Consider the following 21,973-nt stretch of genomic DNA (forward strand, 5'->3'; position numbering starts at 1 on the left):
AAAAGAGGCATGGTAATTTCAGAACGTATACACTAATTTTTGTAAACACAAACTGTAGTTAAACCATAACAATAACCATGTACAACTGGATACGAAAGCAGATAAATGAGATATATATAAATCGACGGACAGTATGTATATATGTTAAAAGAGAACACATTTAAAAAGAAAAAAAAAGGTCCTGAAAATGTTACGAGATGATTATGAACACACCAGCAGTTGCCTGTCCTCACCAGTCGCACTCCCCTGATATCATTTCACATGCACATATTATGCCAACCCCAGCCTACACCGACCCCAGCACATATTATAACCAACGATCAAGATGGATGAGCCGTTCTTAACAGCAACCCCTCTCTCTCTTAGATTTTCTAATTCTTTCCATCTCTCTCATTCACACAAAAATAATCATTCTGCATAAAATTAGAGGTAAAAAAAAAAAAGAAAGAAAAAAAAAGAAAGAAGGAACATCCGAAATATCACAAACTGTCTCATCACACGATTTCTCGATACTGGCGTTTTACATTCGACAATATCTTGATGACTTTTACTGTGTTTTTTTCCCCCCCTGTAATATTCCTTTACTTCTCAATTGCCTTCAAATTCTGTCCTCCAGCCCACGTGGACTTCCTGCACCACGTTTCTGTTGGAAACATAATGTCGTCATACGGTTCTCTGCCACGTTGTTCTTTCGCGGTAAATCTTTCGTGTTGTGCTTTTGCGAGAACTCTGTCGCGTTGAGCTTTTGCGTTCACTCTGAAACGTTGTGCTTGTTCGTGAACTCTTGTCACGTTGTGCTTGTTCGTGAACTCTTGTCACTCTGTGCTTGTTCGTGAACTATTGTCACGATGTGCTTTTCGTGAACCCGTCACGTTGTGCTTGTGCGTGAACTCGTCACGTTGTGCTTGTGCGTGAAAACTGTCACGTTGTACTTGTTCGAGAACTCTTGTCACGTTGTGGTTTTCGTGAACACTGTCACGTTGTACTTGTGCGTGAACTCTTGTCACGTAGTGACTTTCAGCGTTGCCAAGTCACGTATTACTTTTATGCTGGAGCCGCATTCAGTCACTTTTATGTCTACCCGCTTCCCAATTCCCTCCCCCCTCCCAACCACCCCACCTCACTTACTCCCTCCCCACTCTCCTTTTTTGTTGTTGTTGTTGTTGTCACGATCGTTACTGGTCACCGCCCTTCATTGTCTTAGGTCTTGGCATTGTCTTTCTTACTATCGCCCTTTTCCCCTTTGTCGGCTTTGTCGTTACTGCTTCGTCTGCTTTTGCTTGATGAACTTCTGCTGTTCCCTTCGTCCTCGTCTGACTTCTTCCGGGGCCTACGTTTCTGGCGTTTGCCGCCTTTTCCTTTCTTTTTAGGACGGCGCTTTTTCTTAGGTTTAGGCATTTGCTTCGGTGGCGGCTTCGGTTTCTTCAGTTGTTTGTGCTTGACGTAGGAAAAGAAACAGGTCATGACGGAGAAGATGATGGTGTCCGCAAACATCAGGCCCGCGAACAACCAGAACTCGCTGACCTGGAAGGAAGACAATGTCATGACATGAGAAAGTAGATGATGGACAGAAAATTAAAAAAAAAAAAAAGAAAGAGATTTAGAGTGAATTACTCATTGATTTATATATATATATATATATATATATATATATATATATGCGTGTGTGTGTTTATATATATATATATGTGTGTGTGTGTGTGTGTGTGTGTGTCCTTCCCTCTCTCTCTCTCTTTCTCTCCAATTTGTCCCCCCCCCCCCCACACACACACCCCAAGAAACAGGATGTACTTCTTCCTCTTAAAGACTCCGTGTTTGTAAAGAGCTTAGAGCTTGGGTCTCTGACCGAGGACAGGCGCTTTATACGTCCCATCATTCTCATCAAAAGTGCCGTCGCATGGATCGGCCCCAAGCTCACGTGTGCTCTTCGGCAACCCAAGCAATGATTTTGCCGATGTTTCACTGCGTGAAGACTCCAGTGTAGGGTGGGCCATTTAACAATAAAGTAATCAGCCCACCACCCACTGCACCACTGAACGGATCCAGAAGACTGATAAGTCTTGCAGAGATTACATTATGATGTCATATTCTCGTGCACTGAAGGCTGAAGCCTTCCGAACTAGGTCAGTGGGTCAAGGTCGAACTCAAAACCGAACAATCTCGTCGGCCAATCATCAAATGCATTTCACTATAATCAGATAACAAACACACACGGGTACAAAATGCTAATGCGAAATAAAGGTGGTTCTGTAAATGAACGAACGACAGCAACGCCCTTGCACATACGCACGCGCGTGAACACAAGAGCGGCACGCAAATGTTGGACCCCTATGTTTATTTACCCTCCTCCCCCTTCTCTCCGCCCTTCACACACACACGCACATACATACATACAGAGAGAGAGAGAGAGAGGGGGGGGAGGAGGAGGAGAGAGAGAATCTACCTGATCGGAAACCACTTTGATTTCAGCCACGAACACCACGATGAGGTCTCCAACAGAGGTAGTCAGTAGCCAACAGGCTTGGATTATGGATTTCATGGTCTCTGGGGACTGCAAACACACACGCACACACACACACACCGCGCGCACAGTTTACCTCAGTGATCACTGAAACAATATCGATAACGTCAAACATTCATACCCTGCCACAGAGACTTTTACTTCAGCGATCATGGAAAACATTGATGTCAAACACACACAGCACATTTCACACCACACCGACACACTCTCTCTCTCTCTCAGGATTATGAACATGTGCATGTCTAAATGTGTATGTGAACGCCATGTCCTTACTTCGACATCTCTTTGTTACTTTGTGAATATTTTGATTCATTTTAATTTTCTATTTGCCCCGAGGACTGGATGAAAAAAAGCACATGTATGCTTTTTCCACTTCCCTCAATATAAAAAACTTCGTTCATTCGTTCGTACGTTTGTTCGCTTTCTCGTGGGTAATGAAGATGAATTACATTTCTTATTTTGTTGCCCTGCTTTGAGTGACCTCAGGCAAAAATTAATTCAACCAAAATATTACAAAGATCCATGTACTTTTAGATTTAATTTGCTCTTGTCGTGAAGACAGGAGTTTGCATAACTCAGCCATCTTATACGAAGCACTGAAGAGACTACAAACTGTTTTCATATCATGAATATTGTTGAACATTGCATTACCTACTTTTAGTTTAATTGTGATGTCACATATTAAACGTGTTTTTATCATTATGTACATTACGGCAGTCAGAATTTTTTTGTTGTCCTGTCTGTCGATTAGGTTGTATTTCTGCAACATTCTTAAATGCATTGATTGTCCGTCGTGTCAAGCACTAGCCATCAGAACTAAGGAAATGAGGCAATGCTGCCGTCCCGACTATCTTGGCTAGAATTTGAGTATAGGCCTAGTGGGTGTGTGTGTGTAGGTGTGTGTGTGGGGTGTCTTGACATTTTCAATAATTAAACCACTGTTGAAACCCTCGCTGAGCATCACCTGGGTGTAAGCAAAGGCCAGCCCCGAGATGGAGAAGAGGATCTCAGCGATGGTGATGGCAACGTACTGCGGCACCATCAGCATCATGGACAGCGAGTTCTCCTTCACGTCCACGTACGACTCCACCACCACCTGCAACCGTGCCGTCCCAGATTCGTCTATTCGTCCTATTCCCGATCAGCCTATGATTAAACTGATGATCCCGATTTACCCATTCGTCCTAATCCCGACCCTCCCTTTGACTAAACTGGTGATCCCGATTCACCCATTTGTCCTATTCCCGATCCCCCCCCCCCCACCCAATCGTCCTATTCCCGACCCCCCTTTGACGAAATTGGTGATCCCGATTCGTTCAATTCCCGATCTGCCTTTGACGAAATTAGTGATCCCGATTTGCTTATTCGTTCAATTCCCGATCCGCCTATGACTAAATTGGTGATCCCGATTCACCCATTCGTCCCATTCCCGATCCGCCTATGACGAAACTGGTGATCCCGATTTGCTTATTCGTTCAATTCCCGATCCGCCCATGACTGAAATTGGTGATCCTGATCCCCCTATTTCAAGTCTGTCTATGTATTTGAAATGAGATTAGTTGCTCTATTATTTATATAATTAACAATTGCTGCTGCTACTATTCCTGCTATTTGCTGCCGCTACTACTACTACTGCCGTTATCATTGCTGCTACTACTTCTGTTGCCACTACTACAACTACTAACGCTGCTTCTATTACCACTTCAAAACAGCAGCTGCTGTTGCTTCCATTACTACAACACCTACTTCTACTGCACCGTGTATTACTTCCATAACTACTGCTGCTGACACAACCCACTACAACTATTGTCATTATTAGTATCACTGCGATGTTGGCAACGAAACTGATGGATGGATACGGATGGTGATGATAATGATGATGATAACAACGATGAAGATGACAACGATGATGATGATGATGATGATGACGACGGCGACGACGACGATGACGACGAGGAGAAGGAGGAGGAGGAGGAGGAGGAGGAGGAGGAGGAGGAGGAGAGCAATCTCTCACGTCGGCAAAGTCGTATGAGTTGGAGGGGTCGATAAGAGCCACGGTGTAGATGCCCCCGCTGCCCACCTCAAAAGGCTTGCCCACGTCCGTCCACCCGCTTGTCGGCGCGTTCTGCTGGGCGGTCGCCGCGAAGGTCGGGAAGTACAGCTGGTAGCTGCACACACACACACACACACACACAAAGTGCGCGCACGCGCATTCACGTACACACACAGCACACACGCATTCAAAAACACACACGCATGCACACACACATAAACACACACACACACAAACACGCATATTGGCACGTGCACACACACACACACACACACACACACACACACACACACACACATGTACAACTTTACTCGAACGACAGCACTTCCGCGTTGTTGTTTTTTTTTTTTTTTAAGTTTTTTTTTAAATTCTAAATGAAACTCACAAATACCAGAGCCTGTCTGTAAACAAGCAAAGCAATGGATTCGTTCACCCTTTTAATGGGACTTATACAGGTGTTCTGAAAGGCTTTCATGAGTCCGAAGACAACAGGTAATAAGTAGTTCCTCCTTGGACCTGCTTGGGCCCCGTGGGTTGTTTTTGTTTTTTATTAGAAAACCCCCCAACTATTTAGCCTGGTCTTATTTGCCTTAAAGAGTTTAATGGTTAAGATAAATGTCACGAACTGTGTCGCTTTGCTTTTTTGGTTGTTGCATATAGAGACGTGAAGAAGTGGAGTTGTCTTTTTAATTGTGCAGTCCTGATATGGCTCTGTGTGGTCGGCTGGATTTTTTTTGGCAACAATTTCAAATGACAAAATAACAAATCGTGGAGTAGTAATTCAAAGCAAACCAATTCAGACAACAACACCATTCCATGCAACCAATCGAACAAAATAAATGTAACCTTTTTGTTTTGTTCTGTTTTGTTTTGTGGTTACTTTCTAGGTTCAAAGGCGGTGCTGCAAGTGACGGTGCACAAGCAACCAATCCTTAAGTAGTACTTCAAAGCAAAAGCAGGTTCATGCAACCAGTCAAACAGTATCAAAGTGACTTTTTCTCCTTTTTCTTTGCTGGTGTTTTTTGGCACCTTCAAGGTTCAAAGACATTTTAGAAAGTGACATTGGATAAGCTACCAATCTTGGAGTAGTTCTTCAAAGCCAATCTTGGAGTAGTTCTTCAAAACAAACTATTCAAAACAGCATTTCATGCAACTAATCAAACACTATCAAAGCAACGTTCCCCCCACCCCCTTCTTTTTGTGTTTTGTTTTGTGTTTTATGGTTACCGGCCGGGTTAAAAGATGTGATAGAAAATGGCGCTGGACAGGTTGACCTTCATCACAAGCAAACTATGAAAGCAGCATTTCACGCAACCAATCAAACAGTATCAAAGCAACCATTTTTTCCCCATTCCTTTTTTTTTCGGGTTCAAAGACTTAGAAAGTGATGTTGGACATGCTGACCTTCATGACAGGCAACCAGTCAAAACAGCATTTCATGCAACTAATCAAACAGTAAACATGCAACTCCCCCCCCCCTCTCCCGCCCATCCTCTCCCTTTCTTTTGCGCTTTTCGTACCTTTCGGGTTGAAAGACGAAGAAAGTGGTGTTGGACCAGATTGATCTTCATGACAAGCAAAAAGTCAAAGCAGCATTTCATGCAACCAGTCATTTATCAACTGAAAGCGACCCCCAACATTTTTTTTTTTTTTTTTTTTTTTGGTACTGTTCTTGCTGCTGTTGTTTTTTGGTTACCTTCCGGGTTCAAAGACGTGGAAGCTGGTGGCGTTGGACACGTTGAGCTTAATGACCACAGCCTCCACCTCGTCCCGTGTGGACATGACTTTGACCGCGGCTGAGTTGACCCAGGCCAACAGGTGCAGGAAGCTGGCATAGTTTGAAAGGAAGGGAAGCGGGGGAGGGAGGGAAGAAGGAAGGGGAGGAGAGGTGAACGGAGAGATTGAGGAACGTGAATGATGTGGGGTTTGGGTTGGAAATGGTGGGAGGGGGTTGGGGGGTTGGGGGGTGGGGGGAGGCATTGGGTCATGTTACAAAAAAAAAAGAAAAAAAAAAAGAGGAAAATAAAGTCTCTCGAGCGCGCATGTGTGTGTGTGTGTGTGTGCGTGTATGTTACTGCGTGCTTTGTGCCTGACTGAAAAATGCATTATTATTTTCATTAATACGCCCAACTTCACCACCAACATTATCATTGTTGTTGTCATTATGAAGCAAGCATGCATTCATGCACGTTGTGTATCCTTTTATTGCATTAAATCTGCAGTCCACATTTCGCATTACACAGACATGCTGATACAGAAAGGCAGACACGTATTCCGTACATTGTGGATTTGATTTTTTATGGCTTGCTTTATCATATTACATTTGCGCTTATAATGAACCTGTAATTTTACAATTTTTTTAAATTGTTCTTTTTGACTCACTTGTGTAAACAAAGTGAGTCTATGTTTTAACCCGGTGTTCGGTTGTCTCTGTGTGTGTGTGTGTGTGTGTGTGTGTGTGTGTGTCCGTGGTAAACTTTAACATTGACATTTTCTCTGCAAATACTTCGTCAGTTGACACCAAATTAGGCATAAAAATAGGAAAAATTCAGTTCTTTCCAGTCATCTTGTTTAAAACAATATTGCACCTCTGGGATGGGCACAAAAAAAAAAAGAAGAAAAAAAAAGAAGCCTAATTATATGCAAACTGCATTTACTGTTACATTCATATTTTTTGTATTCTCTAAACTTGACACTTTGATCTGATATTCTGACACAACAACAAGAGCAGTCATTATTATCACTTTTTGTTCAAACAGGAACTTCTTTTGCTAAGCATGGAAGTTTTATTTATTTTGCAAACGTTTTGGTGCAGATAGTAAAAAAGGGAAATTACTCTGTAATTAATGCTAGGGGACTTAATTTGCTTTAAACTGATCTTTTTCATCTTAAACATTACATTTTGAAATTATACTCAATACATAAAAAGCTTGTGTGTTTTACTCTCAGTGTACAGGGCTTTCACTATGTTCATTCGCCCAAGTGTTCTTTTTCGGAAAATACTAAAATCAATACAACGAGTGGACTTTACAGATCTGTTGGCTGAGCCCTGAAGGTCATGGACAAAAATCAATTGCGTACACATATTTATACACATTCAAAGCGCGTGCTCATATTCTTCGCGAACGACGCCATTTTGTTTCAAGTTGTTGACCTGCCCGTTCAATCCTATATTCAATGGACAATACACGATAACATATGATGGAAAGTTGGAGGAGACTGTTAAATATTTATTCATAGAAAGATTTGTGAACGCCTCATCACTTACTGAATTATGCCCCAAACTACCATAAAAATATCCACAGAATCAGTTGGAATTCACAGTTAAAAACTGTAAACCATGCGAGTTAATACCCTTGAACTGCTCACGATGAAACGAAAAAATTTCCAGTCTTGAATTTTCTCAAAATGAAGTCTTTTTCACTTCTTACGACGTTTAGAAGTACTTGTACCTGGCTCTACATGTTATTAGTTTAATAAAATGCTAAATTTTCATATCAACTCTAAAACTATAAAACTAGAATGAACATAAAAGAGAAATTGAATCGACCGTGTCATACTACATTCCCGGCGGGTGTAACTAAACTTGTACATCTATCTAGATCTAGTGAAAACGGCTAAGTGTTGCAGTGTGATTGCGGCGATAGCCATTATAAAGAATTTTTTATTGCCCTTAAAGATTTTTTGAATGCCCAAGATACACCAGAATAATATGATTTAAACAGCGTTCTCACTGCGAATACCGCAATGGATTTATCGCCCTTTAAAAAAGTATGTTCAAATGTTAAATTTTAGAACGTCAGGAGCCACGATAGTGTAATGGATGAGGCAGTTTCTTCTCACCCGAACACGCGGGGTTCGAATCTGGTTAGACTTCTTCTTTTTTTTTTTTTTTAATTAAACTTAAAGCTTTATAATAACAAATACAGAACACATTTTAACGATTTGATTTTTTTTAAAGTGTATCACAAGTGAGTCTTGAAGGCCTTGCTTCTCTTGTTTTATATGTATATATTCATCTCGACACAGGGTAAACAGGGTAAACAGAGAGAGAGAGAGAGAGAGAGAGAGAGAGAGAGAGAGAGAGAGATTACCATGAAGAGAAAAACACTGAAACTGAAGCAGTGACACAGAGTAACACACACACACACACTCAAGCAAGCATGCACGCACACACACACACACACACACACACGCACACACACTCACACACTATATTGTTCCAATTCCCAGTAAAGTTTTGGGGGAAGATGATCAATGAGAAGTGTACAGTATCCAACCATACCTGATAGAGGCCGTTCCGTTGGTACTTTTTTCTCGTTTTTCATCAAGCTGCAACAATAACATTACATCATATTAACACCATTGCTTCCTATCAGACTGCGGTGTGTTTGTTGTGCTGCACTGTACTGTGTTGCATTGTGTTGTGCTGTGTTGTGCTTCACTGCGTTGTCCTGCGTTGTGTTGCGCTGTGCTGCATTGTGCTGAGCTGTCCTGTGTTGTGCTCGATCCAAAACCAGCCTCGGTCTTTTCCCAGTGTGTCTTACAGCTTCTCCCCACAATCACCAATATTGTTAACTCAACCCTTCTCACTGGAACGTTTCTATCCACTTTCAAAACTGATCGTCCGGCCTCTTCTGAAGAAACCCAACCTTGACGCAAACATTTTGAAAAAAACTATCGACCAGTTTCTAATCTTCCATTCATGTCCAAACTTGTCCAAACTGTCCCGCAGCAGCTCAACAATCACCTTTGTTTCAACAATCTCATCCACCCTTTTCAGTCTGCCTATCGCGCTGACCACAGCACCGAAACCACTCTCCTCCACATCCTGAATAATCTACTGCTAGCGGCCGACTCCGAGGAAAATTTTCCCTCCTCACTCTTCTCGACGTGTCAGCCACCTTTGATACAATAGAATTCAGTCCTCCTTTCCCGTCTTCATTTTACATTTGGTATCAACGGCACTGTTTTAAACTAGTTTAAATCTTATCTAACTGATCCAGTCTGTCATTGCTGATCATTTCCAATCTGAACCCGTTAAAATCGAACATGGAGTCCCACATGGATCTGTTTTAGGTCCAGTGCTCTTCACACTGTACACTGCTCCTCTCGCTGAAATTATCAACTGCCATAATGTCAGTCATCATTCTTACGCTGATGACTAAACTCCAGACGAGTGATACCCTGAAAATTGTCGTCGCTCTTGCAAGAAACATCCAACTGCTTCCTGGACATACAAAACTGGATGACTCTAAATAAGTTACAATTGAACGCGGACAAAACTGAAGCAATGATCATGGGAACTAAACAAAACTCTCTTCCATCACAACTGACACAATCAAACTTGGCAGTACATCCATCCCTCTTTCCAGTTCAGTCAGGAACCTCGGCGTTGTCCTTGACAACACACTGTCCATGCAAAAATCTATCAGTCAGACATGTCAATCCTGCTACTGTCAATTGCGGCGCATCAGTTCCGTCCGGAAATATCTGTCCAATGACACAACATCTAGACTTGTTGTTCCTCTCATTCTCTCTTGCCTTGACTGCTGTAACTCTCTATTGTCTGGTTTGCCTGCTTCATCCATTCGGTCCCTTCAGCGCATACAAAACTCTGCTGCCCGACTCGTCCCCAGAAAGAAAAGATCTGAGCACATGACTCCTCTTTTGCAACATCTCCACTGGCTTCCTGTCTCACACAAAATAAAGTACAAGATCAGCACTCTATGTCATAAATGTATTCGCAAATCTGCCGCTTCCTATCTCTGTGGCTGCCTTCACCTCTACACTCCATCTCGCTCTCTACGATCGGCTTCGGATCCACTCTGTTTACGCATACCCAGATTCAAACACTGTTGGCCACCGTTCTTTCCCCGTCTCTGGACCTTGTAATTGGAATGAACTTCTTCTATCGCTTCGTCAGGTCTCCGTACTCAGCTCTTTCAAGTCTGGCCTTTCAACCCTCCTCTTCCCAAAATGGCCTCCCTTCCCTGCCTCTTCCTTGTCTTCAGTTTTTTCCCAGTTTTAGAGTTATGCATGCGTTTGAATGACTGGTGCGAAAGTGCTTTGATTTGTCTCTGCACAAGATTTAGCGCTATAAAAATATAATAATTATTATCAAAACTTACGTCAACCAATAATGTGCGGTGAATCGCTTCATGGACTGCAGTCAGTTAATTAATTTGAATCATTTCGAAAACCAGTCCGTCTCACCACAAGTATTTTCATTTTGCCTTGCTGTTCCGTGACCACCAGTCTGTAGGCCTGCTCGGACTGCAGGTCAGCGTTCACGGCCGCCTGCAGGCCTGTCGTCGGACAGTAGACACTGATCGCTTTTGTGCCCGCCTCTACCGTCCAGTAGGACGTTTGCTGCCCACAGGAGAGACAGGAACCACTGAACTCTTGGGTAGTGGTTTATGAATGAATAAGCCTTAACGTCAAGTCATAGTGGGTCGTTACAAATCCACAGTCACTCATAACTGTAGGGAACAAGAAGGAGGCACAGAGAGACAAGACAAGACAAGACAAATTCTTTATTATCGAGGATAATAGATAAGCACTGGCGCGCTTTTTTTCATCCAGTCCCCGCCCTGAAACAGGGTCTACACTACACAAAACTACATTATATATGTCATTGCATGCACTACACAATGCTACTTAGAGAGAGAGCGAGAGAGAGGGAGGGGGGGCAGACAGACAGACAGAGAGAGAGAGAGAGAGAGAACGAGAGACAGACAGACATCTAGATAGACAGACTATGTGAGGAGATCAGTACAGAACAGTTAGATATGAAGTCTTATTACCCTTATGGTACGTTTAATTCTCGATACCAATATTCATACATACATTCATATTTCTTTTTCAACAATAAAACAGGAAACCCCTATATGTTATATTTACCTAAAGACGTGCACATACGTGTGTGCGTGCGTGTTTTTGCGTATACACCTCACATGTGGCTAACTACATGCGCTCGTACTCATGTGTGCATGAGAACTCAAGCACATACACACTCACTCACACACACAACAAATTACACACTACACAATCACCATACACACCCCCATTACACAAACACTACATCACTCGCACCACCTTTACACACACACGCACAAATACTACATTCCTCAGCAAGCCCCCCCTCCCTCTATCCCCGAATCCCCCTCCCCACCACATCACACATGCACACACACATATTACACTCCTTCACACCCTCCCCACATAACAAACACACACACATATACATAACACACATACTACACATAACTCCACATAACACACACACACACAAAACAACCAACAACAAAAAAACACACACTCCATCCCCCCAACACACACACACACACGCACACACCACAACTGTACACGCTCCTCCCTCTTAAACACACACTCATACACATACACAGATACAGACACACATTACACACACACACACACACACATACACACCAACAACAATAACAACAGCAAAACTACAAGCATCACCGCGGCCTCACGACACTCCTTGTAATAAGCTACGTCGTTAGATCTAGAGTCACTGACAGTAATACAGTACTGACCCCGAAGGGCGGCACGTTGCCCTGGTAGAAAGGGGCTGGTGTGCCCTGCACAACCAGCTTGCAGTTCATGGTGTTGAAGATGGTGTAGCCAGCCATCCCACTCTCCACGGGCTTCTCTACCGTGTTCTGCGTTGTAAGTATTGTGATGATGTGGCTTTTAATTCGTTCTACCCCACAACTACACAAAAAAACACCTAAAAAAGTATAATAATGCCTGCTACAACTCCCCTGGACCAGCATTACATGAGACCACTGCAGTAAAAAGTAGGGTAGTTCACTAAAATGGCGAAAATTGATAGGAGATGGAGTTGATTTTTATATATCGTTGTTTTCATGCTTCCGGAATCTGTAAACGGTTCAGTTTTGAATGCCAAATGTACCAAGCAAGAATAAACGAAATCGGAATACTGAATAGTGTGTTGGTACGAGAATACTCGTATCTGGTCGAAGGGGCAAATAATCATGGTACGAGTAAACACTTACCTGGAGCGGAACGAGTTAAGGACTGTGGTACTGGATAAAGTTTTGTGATATGACACATGGCGGCATATGCCATAAGCGGTTACTCAGAAAAGCTAGAAAAGCTAAATCAATAAGCCAGGACGAATCACATCCTGCTTACGGGATTTTCGAGATGCAGCCCTCGGGTCGTCGGTACAGACGTATTAGGACCAAAAACCAAATCGCTTCGCCAATAGCATTATCCCAAAAGCAGTTGTGCAGGGTTACGAATGCAAGTTTATCGTTTATCGTGCTTGGATGCATGTTTAACCGTCGGTGTTTACATTGTTCATCGCATTTAGGCATGTTTTACATATAAAAGCGCTTTGTCATTTCCGTTATTATTATCATTACTATTATCATCATCATCATCACCATGTCACAGCCGTCACGGTTACCAAACAACACAGCCATCACAAGTCATAGATGATGAATATGATTACATATTTTATCGTACACACCCTCTGATAAGAGAAAAGAGGAACATTTTTGCTGTGATGTTGCAAACTATCAATGGGATGTGGCATGTGCTCATAATTGATCTTAATGGAAGGGACTACACTTCAGTATTTTCCGACTTAAGTTCACACTGCATGTAAAACACAACAGCCTTTCTATGCCTTGAGACATCTTTTAAAATTCATTCTCTTAGATGAGTGAGACCCGTTTTAGAAAATAACACCCCATAGAATATTCTGACTGACGTCCAGTTTCTTGGCAGAATATCGCTATTCTTAGCAGATGTATGCATCAATGTAAATTCTACACCAAGCAGAGGAAGTTTCTGTTTGAAATAAAATGATTAAAATAACTGCTATCAATCAGTGTGTCACGCGTAAAGAACGCAAGAACCAGTCATCATGCACAGCACTTCTCAGCATGCATCACGTCAAAACGGTGGAGGAAAAAAAACACCTACGTCAATCTTCATCTGCAGGAGAGCCGCACAAACGAATGCCAGGGAGCTGAACAACATACCCGTCACCATGCGTTGTAAAGGCCTGCAACATCATCATCAATGATCATCATCATCATTATCGTCATCATCAACACCATCATCATCATGGTTATTTTTTTAATGAACTCTGCCTCCTTTTCGCAGGGGCCCAAAGGGCTATCAATGAATAGCATCAAAAATCGGGGGGAAATGGTGTTAACCCCCCCCAAAAAAAACATTAACTGCACAAGGCACTGCAATCAAATCACGTACTAACTCCTAGCAGATTGTGTGCAAACAATACACGCCACCCCGAATACCCTGTCTACTCCAGACATCAATTCACCGTCTGTTCGATCCTCTTCCCACCTCTCTATCCCATCCATCCATCCAATCCGTCCCTCCCATCCACCCCACCCCCCCTCCCCACTCCGAGCCAGCCCTCAAGGCATCAAGCACTGACTGACCTGTGGGAGATGTCACAGGACTTCATACAAGGGTATATCACCCGTTCGAATACGGGTATCAGCAGCACGATCAGTAGTGGGTTCAGCGCCTGCATCTGTTCCGGCTTCAGGCGGCCAAGGAAAGCCTGTTGAGGGGGGAGGGGAGGTGTGGAGGCAGTATAGTCTTGTTTTGTTTCATTGAAGTATGAAGAACTTTTGTGTGAATTAAAAAAAAACACCACACCAACATATCGTGCCTGTAAACCTTGGGGGCAAAAAGTCTAGTTTATAACATACTTATGAATGAACCGAACATTTTTTCTTTTGATTTTTAACCCCTTGACTACTGCTGACGACTATGCTTGTCAGTGAAGGGCTGTTACCTTGCTCAGATCAGTTAGAACTAAAAGGTCAGGTTGTCAGTCATCGTTTTTATTTATCTAAATATTTATTTTAAAGTGTTTTTTATTTGGACTTCTTTCCACTCAGGATTGTTTTTTTATTGTTATTTTTTAAAATGTTTATTAATTTTTTTATTGAACAGAACATAACCAAAGGTTATGCTGATCTTCGGAAAACACAAAAAGCACTGTTCAAAAACGAGTCAAAAAGGGTATTTCAGTCTTTACAAAGGCAACTGCAACCAAAGACATCGAACAACGCAATCTTGGCGGGCGCAATAGCCGAGTGGTTTAAGCGTTGGACTTTCAATCTGAGGGTCCCGGGTTCGAATCATGGTAACGGAGTCTGGTGGGTAAAGGGTGGAGATTTTTCCGATTTCCCAGGTCAACACATGTGCAGACCTGCTAGTGCCTGAACCCCCTCCGTGTGTATACGCACGCAGAAGATCAAATACGCACGTTAAAGATCCTGTAGCCTATGTCAGTGTTCAGTGGGTTATGGAGATACGAAAATGCCCAGCAAGCATGAACCACGACATAGTCATCGGCACGTCGATGTTGGTCGTGTAACGGAAAGAAGAAGAAAAAGCTCTTCCGGACATACCAATCACTCGTCCTCGGTGTGATCGACTCCGGACTATTGCTAACAACACTGTCTCAAAGCAGCCTCCCAAGTTAGAAAGAAAAGAGTTCAAAATGAAGCTATGAGGCTGATCATTGGAACAACGAAAGAAACCCCACGTTGACCATGTGATACTGCTTGACTTTTCTTCAATGCATGACAGAAACATGCCCCCCCCCCACACCCCCCCTTCAAAAAAAAAAGCAGCAAAATCCACTCTAGTACACATATGAGAGAGAGAGAGAGAGAGAGAGAGAGAGTGTGTGACTAAGGCCTGACTGAATGGCACGGGAAACGAATGATGAGCGCCTAAAGGCAGCTGTCAGTGACCGAGGATAGGCGCAAAGTATCAACATATAAACAATGAGAATGATAACAATAATCATGATAATATTGTTTAAGTTGATTAATTGATAAAACAGGGCAAGATATGACATGATATGCGTATATTCATTAGTGCAGCTAAAAAATAAAGAATAACGTCATCTTACAAATCGGCCGTCAAGCTGAGCAGCTTGCAAGGTCCACCTGGAACCCTGGAATTAGAAAAAAAAACACACACAAAAAACACAACTAAAACACACACACAACTTGAATCGAACAGTACAGACGGTAGTAATGTAGGTCTGTCTATCTTGTGTGCACATATGCACGCACGCAAGCACGAACAATTTGTGATCTTCATCAATCGCCTTTTCATCCCCTCCCCCTTCTCTCCCTCCGTTTTTTCTCTATAATATTTCTGCTTCTCTGTCTTCGTTCGCAAGGCCGAGGGGGTTACCGTGCAGCCCCCCCCCCCCCCCACCACGAATGATGTTGACTAGTTTTTCTTCGGGGTCTGCTGAACTCATTTTTACATGTTCCCAAGAAAAAAAATTGGGACGCACTCAGAGTAACTGCCCTCGGCACAAGGGTACCCTCTCGCGACCCGGTCAATAAAATTTAGACAAGTTCAACTTCAAACCCCCATATCTGTATAAAGGAAACCACCACATGTGTTTTCTTTTTCAATAGGGCCTTTTTCTATACGAACAAATATCCAGAATTGAAATACCTTCATTCATTCTTTCACAATTAAGGCTTGTATTGGCCTACTGTCAAATCTTCGACGAATTAACGAAAAATTGTCCTGTCGTTTTACTTCATCACTTCAGTATCACTCTTTCCGAATTTTTTCTAAACAGAGACCTGCAGGGGTCTTCTATGAATTATTTCATTACAATTGCATGAGCATTTGACCCTTTGGGGTGTCACACTAGTCGAGTTGCTTCCCCTACCCCCAAAATGCTGTTTTGCCAGGAATCGCCTTAAAGTCGGCAAAATCGTGTTGTTTTGGGGCTAACGTTTACATACATCATGTTCCCCTGGTTCAAAAAGCAGTGAATACTGATCTGAAAAATTTTCGTTCAAAACACATTGTATATATCTGGCTGACTGAATGGGGCGAATGGCTTGACCTTTAATTAAATCATCCTGAGTCCCGTGCCCCGAGTCCTGTTTTTCTTGTCTGTCTGTCTACCTGTTGTCTGTCTTAAAACACACGTGTGTGCGTGAGCATTGCAGTATCAACCAGTCCAGAATATGGTTGAAGGTAGGCTAACCTGCTGGTTGAAGAGAGCCCAAAACATAGGAAGAGGCAAAAAGAGCCAGACGAGGCGTGACAGCAGCTGTACGTCTCGAATGAAATTTTGCTGAAAAACAACAAAGCGCATTGTTCCAAGTATGTACACAGCTTATGCAGCTAAAACCACCACCACAACCACCACCAACAACAAGGCCGACAAAGGATGGGGAATGAATACAAACATATAATGGGAAAAGGTGGGGGTTCATAAAAATATTCTGTGAGTAAAGTTGGGGTGAGTACTCAAGAACATGCCAAAGAAATCATGTGATCTTGACCCTATCCCTGCTCCTGTGCTATCTGATTGTTTGAGTGAGATAACTCCCATTGGTAGTGTCAATACGAACATGTCATTGTCATTTGTACCTCAGTGTTTTAACCATATTCTTGTCTTGTTGATAAAAAAGAAAGGAAAAAAAAAAGATAAAGAAAAAAAGAGGCCAATCTGGATCCAAAATGTTTTAAACACTTCTGCCCTATTTTCAATTTACCTTTCTAGGAGGGCATTGTGCTGAAACAGTTGCTACAGCATTTAGAGTTTCATAACCTTCTGGAGTCATTTCAGTCTGCCTACCGTATGTGCCATAGCACCGAAAGTGCCTTGTTGTATGTGGTTAATGACTTCCTTCAGGCCTCAGACAGCGGTCGTGTGTCTATTTTGTCACTATTTGACATATTGGCAGCGTCTGACACCAAAGACCATGACATCCTCATCACACGGTTGCGTACCAACTTCGGCTGCTTTGGAGCGGTCCTGGATCATTTACTATGTACACACAGGCGAAAAAACGGTTCAGACTGACCTGTAGGTGGTAACTTGTCCTATGATGAAAATAGTTTCCCTACGTTTCGGGCCCTAGGCCCTTCTTCATGGGGAGAAAAGTAGAGAATGGAGAAGAAAAGAGAGGACAAAACCAAGACAGAGGTAAAACTAAGAACTGTGAAGAGTAATCAAAAAAAAAAAAAAAAAAGGACAAAAAAGAACAGAGAAAAAGGTGAGCAATATTTACAAAGGAAAAGAAAGGGGGATGGTTAAACACTGGAGGGGAGGGGTGAAGGGGGAAAGGAGGGTTGTGGTTCGCCAAAAGATGAAAAGGTGTAAGAATGTGTGTGCTGGTCAGTGTGTGTGTGTTGTGTGTGTGTGTGTGTGTGTGTGTGTGTGTGTGTGTACACAGCCTCTCAGTTCTGTCATTCCCAGTCAGGTCACTCGTACCACTTTTTAGCAGATGATTTCCAGCTACACGACTCTACTGTTCCCTTAGAATTTCCAACTCTTGTATATACTTTCAAGAACTGTATTGAGGATGTGACTGGGTGGATGACAGAAAACAAGTTGAACATGAATAAGGATAAAACCGTGTTCACTGCCATTGGCACAAAATCAAAGATAAACCTAAGTCCAGCTCTGGCTGTGACATACCATTTTCCCAGCCTGTTAGCAACCTTGGCATGTACGTAGATGAAACACTCTCCATGCATGCACGTGTCAAACGCTTATGTCACACTCTTTTTTGTTAGTCACAAAAATTAGACAAAATTCGCTCCTTCCTTTCCACTGTTGCTGTCAACAATCTAGCTGTTTCTTTCATTCTGTCGAGATTAGATTACTGTAACTCTCTCCCAGCTGGTCTCTCTGATGATAAATTTAATATACTTCAACGCATTTAGAATCATGCGGCTAGAATTCAGTATAAAATTGCTTGTCTCGGCTTTCAATGTCCATATCGTAAGAATATCCACCACATCTTTCAGATCTTCCCAATGCCATTATTTAAGGACACTACGCTTTTTTGACTCTCTGTTTACAGTTCCTCGGTTCTCGCTTGAAACCTTTTGTTAAAAAAATATTTCTCTGTCTTTGAACCCACTATCTGGAACTTTGTGCATTTGTCCCACAGAAGAACTCAGTGTAACTGACAAAACTCTTATAAATGAATCTGAAAATGCATTTATAAGAAAAAAAAGTTACCTCTCCAGATGTGTGCATGTTCATGCTCGTTTCTGTATTTTTTCTCTTTTTCTGGGAATGTTGTGTCGAGGGGGTGTGAAACTGGTATTCTAAGTATTGTGGGTTTGGATAGATTTCATTGTTTGGGCATTGTGATTGGGATATGTGACTGGTTTTAAGGGATTGGGATTCGTTTCAAGTATTTTGATTCGTTAAAAATAATTTGTGTATATTGCTGATGTGTTGTTTGGGGAGGAGGGAGGGGTGACAGACGCCTATTAACTGGGCATTGTAATGAGCGTGACCGGTTTGATGTTCTAGGATTGGTTTTTAAGAACTGTAATATCGTTTTTAGTATTGCTGTATTAATGTTAAGTACCGTGATATAATATGAAATTATACTATTTAGGTATTGTGATGTATAATGTGTATGATTAGTTTGATGTTGTGTACGAAGAGTTTTGTGTGTGTCTGAACATACTTTAGTGTTTGGTTGGATGTATGTGCAGGATTACAGGTGTCTGTTTTTCACCAGTTTTAAATGCAGGTTTTCCTCCTCGTTTTTTTGCTTTTTTGTTTTTTTACATTGTACTGAGCATGTACATGGAAAGGCGCTACATAGATTGGATTGTTCTTCTTCTTCTTGTTATTATCATTATTATGAATACAAACATATTGGAGGAGCAGATGGGGTAATTATTAACATGATGTGATGGGAGCATGTGTCGGCAAATACGAACATTATAGGAAAAGGTGTGTGAATATAAAGTGTTTGAGGGTAGGTAGAGGCAAATACGAATGTTATAGTAAAAGGTGGGTAAATACAAAGTTTATGAGGGGAGGTAGAGGTGAATTTAAACATATGGGAAAAGGTGGGATCAGCACAAACACATGGGAAAATAAGATACAAACACATGAAAAAAAAGGTGGGATAGATACAAAGAGATGGGTAAAGGTGGAATAAATACAAACAATTGGAAAAGGGTAGGGTGACTACAAAATGAGAGGTACAGGTGGGGGGTGAATACAAATCTATGGGAAAAGGTGGGTGTGACTGCATACATTTTTTTTTTTTGGAAAACGTGGGGATAAATACTAGCTTAATGGAAAAAGGAGAGGTGGATACAAACACGGGCGAAGGTAGGTTGAATACAAACGTTATGGGAAAGATTGGGGTGGATACAAACATTACAGGAAAAGGTTGGATACATTCAAACATATAGGTGGGATGAATACACACCTACAGCGCAAATGGTGTATAGACAGACACAGACACAAATACAGACACACAGTGGACGAAGACGACAGAGAGAGAGAGAGAGAGAGAGAACAAACAAACGAACGAACGAACGAAAATTTATTTTACGAGGGTAAAGGGGTAAGCACAAAGTACTTGTTTACATCCGGCCCTCTGGGCAAGAATAATAATTGTGAAAAGAAAAATGACGAAAAATGCGAGTCAAATTCACAACAGCAACATCAACATTACATAAGCAAGTACAAACATAAGCATAGATACTTATGTACAGTACATTAACGCTATAAATGAATAACAACAAGGACAATAGGGACGGGGCGTGGTGAAGAGCAGGAGGAAGAATGGACAAGGGGAAGAGTAAAGAAGGTAGGGGAGGGGTGACTGAACAGAGAGAGAGAGAGAGAGAGAGAGAGAGAGAGAGAGGGAGGGAGGGAGGGGTTTGGGGGATTCAGTGAATGTGTGTGTGTACTTGCGTGTGTGTGTGTGTGTGTGCAGGGGATGTGGAGTAGTGGTGGGGGAGAGTTATACCTCATACATAGGCTTTTTTGGCGCCTCCGCGGGCGCCGGTTCCTTCTTCACCTTCTTCTTAGGCTTCTTCTTAGGCTTATGTCTCCTTTTTTTCTCCGCGTTGTTATTCCTGTCGTCTTCGTTGTTGTTGTTCTTGCTCTTGTTCTTATCCTTGCTCTCATTTTTTTCGTCACGCTTGTCATCTTTCTCTCTACTACCCCTTCTCTCTCTACTGCCCCTTCTCTCTCCACTGCTTCTCTCTCTACTGCCCCTTCTCTCTTTACTGCCCCTTCTCTCTCCACTGCCCCTTCTCTCTCTACTGCCCCTTCTCTCTTTACTGCCCCTTCTCTCTCCACTGCCCCTTCTCTCTCTACTGCCCCTTCTTTCTTTACTGCCCCTTCTCTCTTTACTGCTGCCTTTTCCTTCTCTGCTGCTCTCTCCACTGCCCCTTCTGTCTCTGCTGCCGCTTTTCCGATCTTTGTCTTTTCTGTGCTTTCTGTCTTTGCTGCGTTTCCCCTTCCGTTTTGAGGGAGCTTTCTTTTTCTGGTCCAGCTGATTCTTTTCTTGCTTCTCCTCCTCTTTTATCTGTTGGCCTTCCTCTCCCGACAGCAACTGAAAAAAGAAAACAAATCAGGGAGAGAGAGAGATAGATAGATAGACAGATAGAGATAGAGACAGATAGATAGATAGATAGACAGAGAGAGAGAGAGAGAGAGAGAGAGAGAGAGAGAGAGAGAAAATATGTTTGAATGTAAATTACCACAGGCAAAATCACTTTTGTTCACCGACATCGTCAATACCACCTGGAGGAAGGGATATAACTATTTCTGAAGCAAGGCAGGTTGTTTCCCTTGTTAATGCACACGAACTTCGAATGCCTGAGTGATGGTATTTGCTTATACTTTGTTGCTTGACGCGGTGAACAGGCCATTGTGATTGTCTTTCGTCAATTGTTTAATTAGTTTTCTATTCGGCTTTAGCCTCTCACCTCTAAATGACTGAAAAGACATATTTGTTGATTCTGGTGGGTCTTGGAGCTGTTGACTCGTCGTATTGCAGCTGCCGTTAATGTTTAACATGTACGCTTATTTGGTGGCGTATTATGCTCCATCTCTTTTTCTGTATGTATGCGCGCGCGTGTGTGAGCAGGCGAGGTAATCCTACTTGCACAATGCAGCTGCACTTTCACGCGCATGTACGCACGTACAAGCACGCGCGCGCGCGCACACACACACACACAATCAATGCACGCACACACACGAAAATTCTGCTCTTTTTTTCTCGTGGAATGTGGAATATTACTTACAATGAAAAGTCTTTTAAATTAAAGACCCCCAACCCCTCATCCCCCACCCTGACATACATACTTACAAACATTTACAGAAGCATAGAGAGGCAAACACGCATATTGTGCTACACACACACAAACGTACACACACACACATACACACAGGGAGATCTATCTCTCCATATATTTTTAGAGAGAGAGAGCTATCCATCTCTCTATCTATCTATATATATATACAGAGAGAGAGAGAGAGAGAGAGAGAGAGAGAGAGAGAGATGTATCACACACACACACACATACGCGCA

General features: G+C 42.5%; 1 protein-coding gene across 1 annotated transcript in view; it reads right to left on the minus strand.

Moving 5' to 3' along the window:
• Positions 1-1,200: 1,200 nt before the first annotated feature.
• The window catches only part of LOC143292222 (solute carrier family 15 member 2-like), a 32,187-nt gene continuing 11,414 nt past the window's right edge, over positions 1,201-21,973 (minus strand). The window contains exons 9-20 of the mRNA XM_076602409.1: positions 16,645-16,734; positions 15,535-15,579; positions 14,042-14,166; positions 13,557-13,638; positions 12,137-12,262; positions 10,791-10,946; positions 8,860-8,906; positions 6,271-6,402; positions 4,536-4,689; positions 3,486-3,617; positions 2,444-2,551; positions 1,201-1,524 (exon numbers count right to left, since the gene is read on the minus strand). Coding sequence (XP_076458524.1) covers positions 1,201-1,524; positions 2,444-2,551; positions 3,486-3,617; positions 4,536-4,689; positions 6,271-6,402; positions 8,860-8,906; positions 10,791-10,946; positions 12,137-12,262; positions 13,557-13,638; positions 14,042-14,166; positions 15,535-15,579; positions 16,645-16,734 — 1,521 coding nt within the window. The remainder of the gene's footprint in view (positions 1,525-2,443; positions 2,552-3,485; positions 3,618-4,535; positions 4,690-6,270; positions 6,403-8,859; positions 8,907-10,790; positions 10,947-12,136; positions 12,263-13,556; positions 13,639-14,041; positions 14,167-15,534; positions 15,580-16,644; positions 16,735-21,973) is intronic.

This window comes from Babylonia areolata, chromosome 18, assembly GCF_041734735.1.
Source record: "Babylonia areolata isolate BAREFJ2019XMU chromosome 18, ASM4173473v1, whole genome shotgun sequence".
Lineage (NCBI taxonomy): Eukaryota > Metazoa > Mollusca > Gastropoda > Neogastropoda > Buccinidae > Babylonia > Babylonia areolata.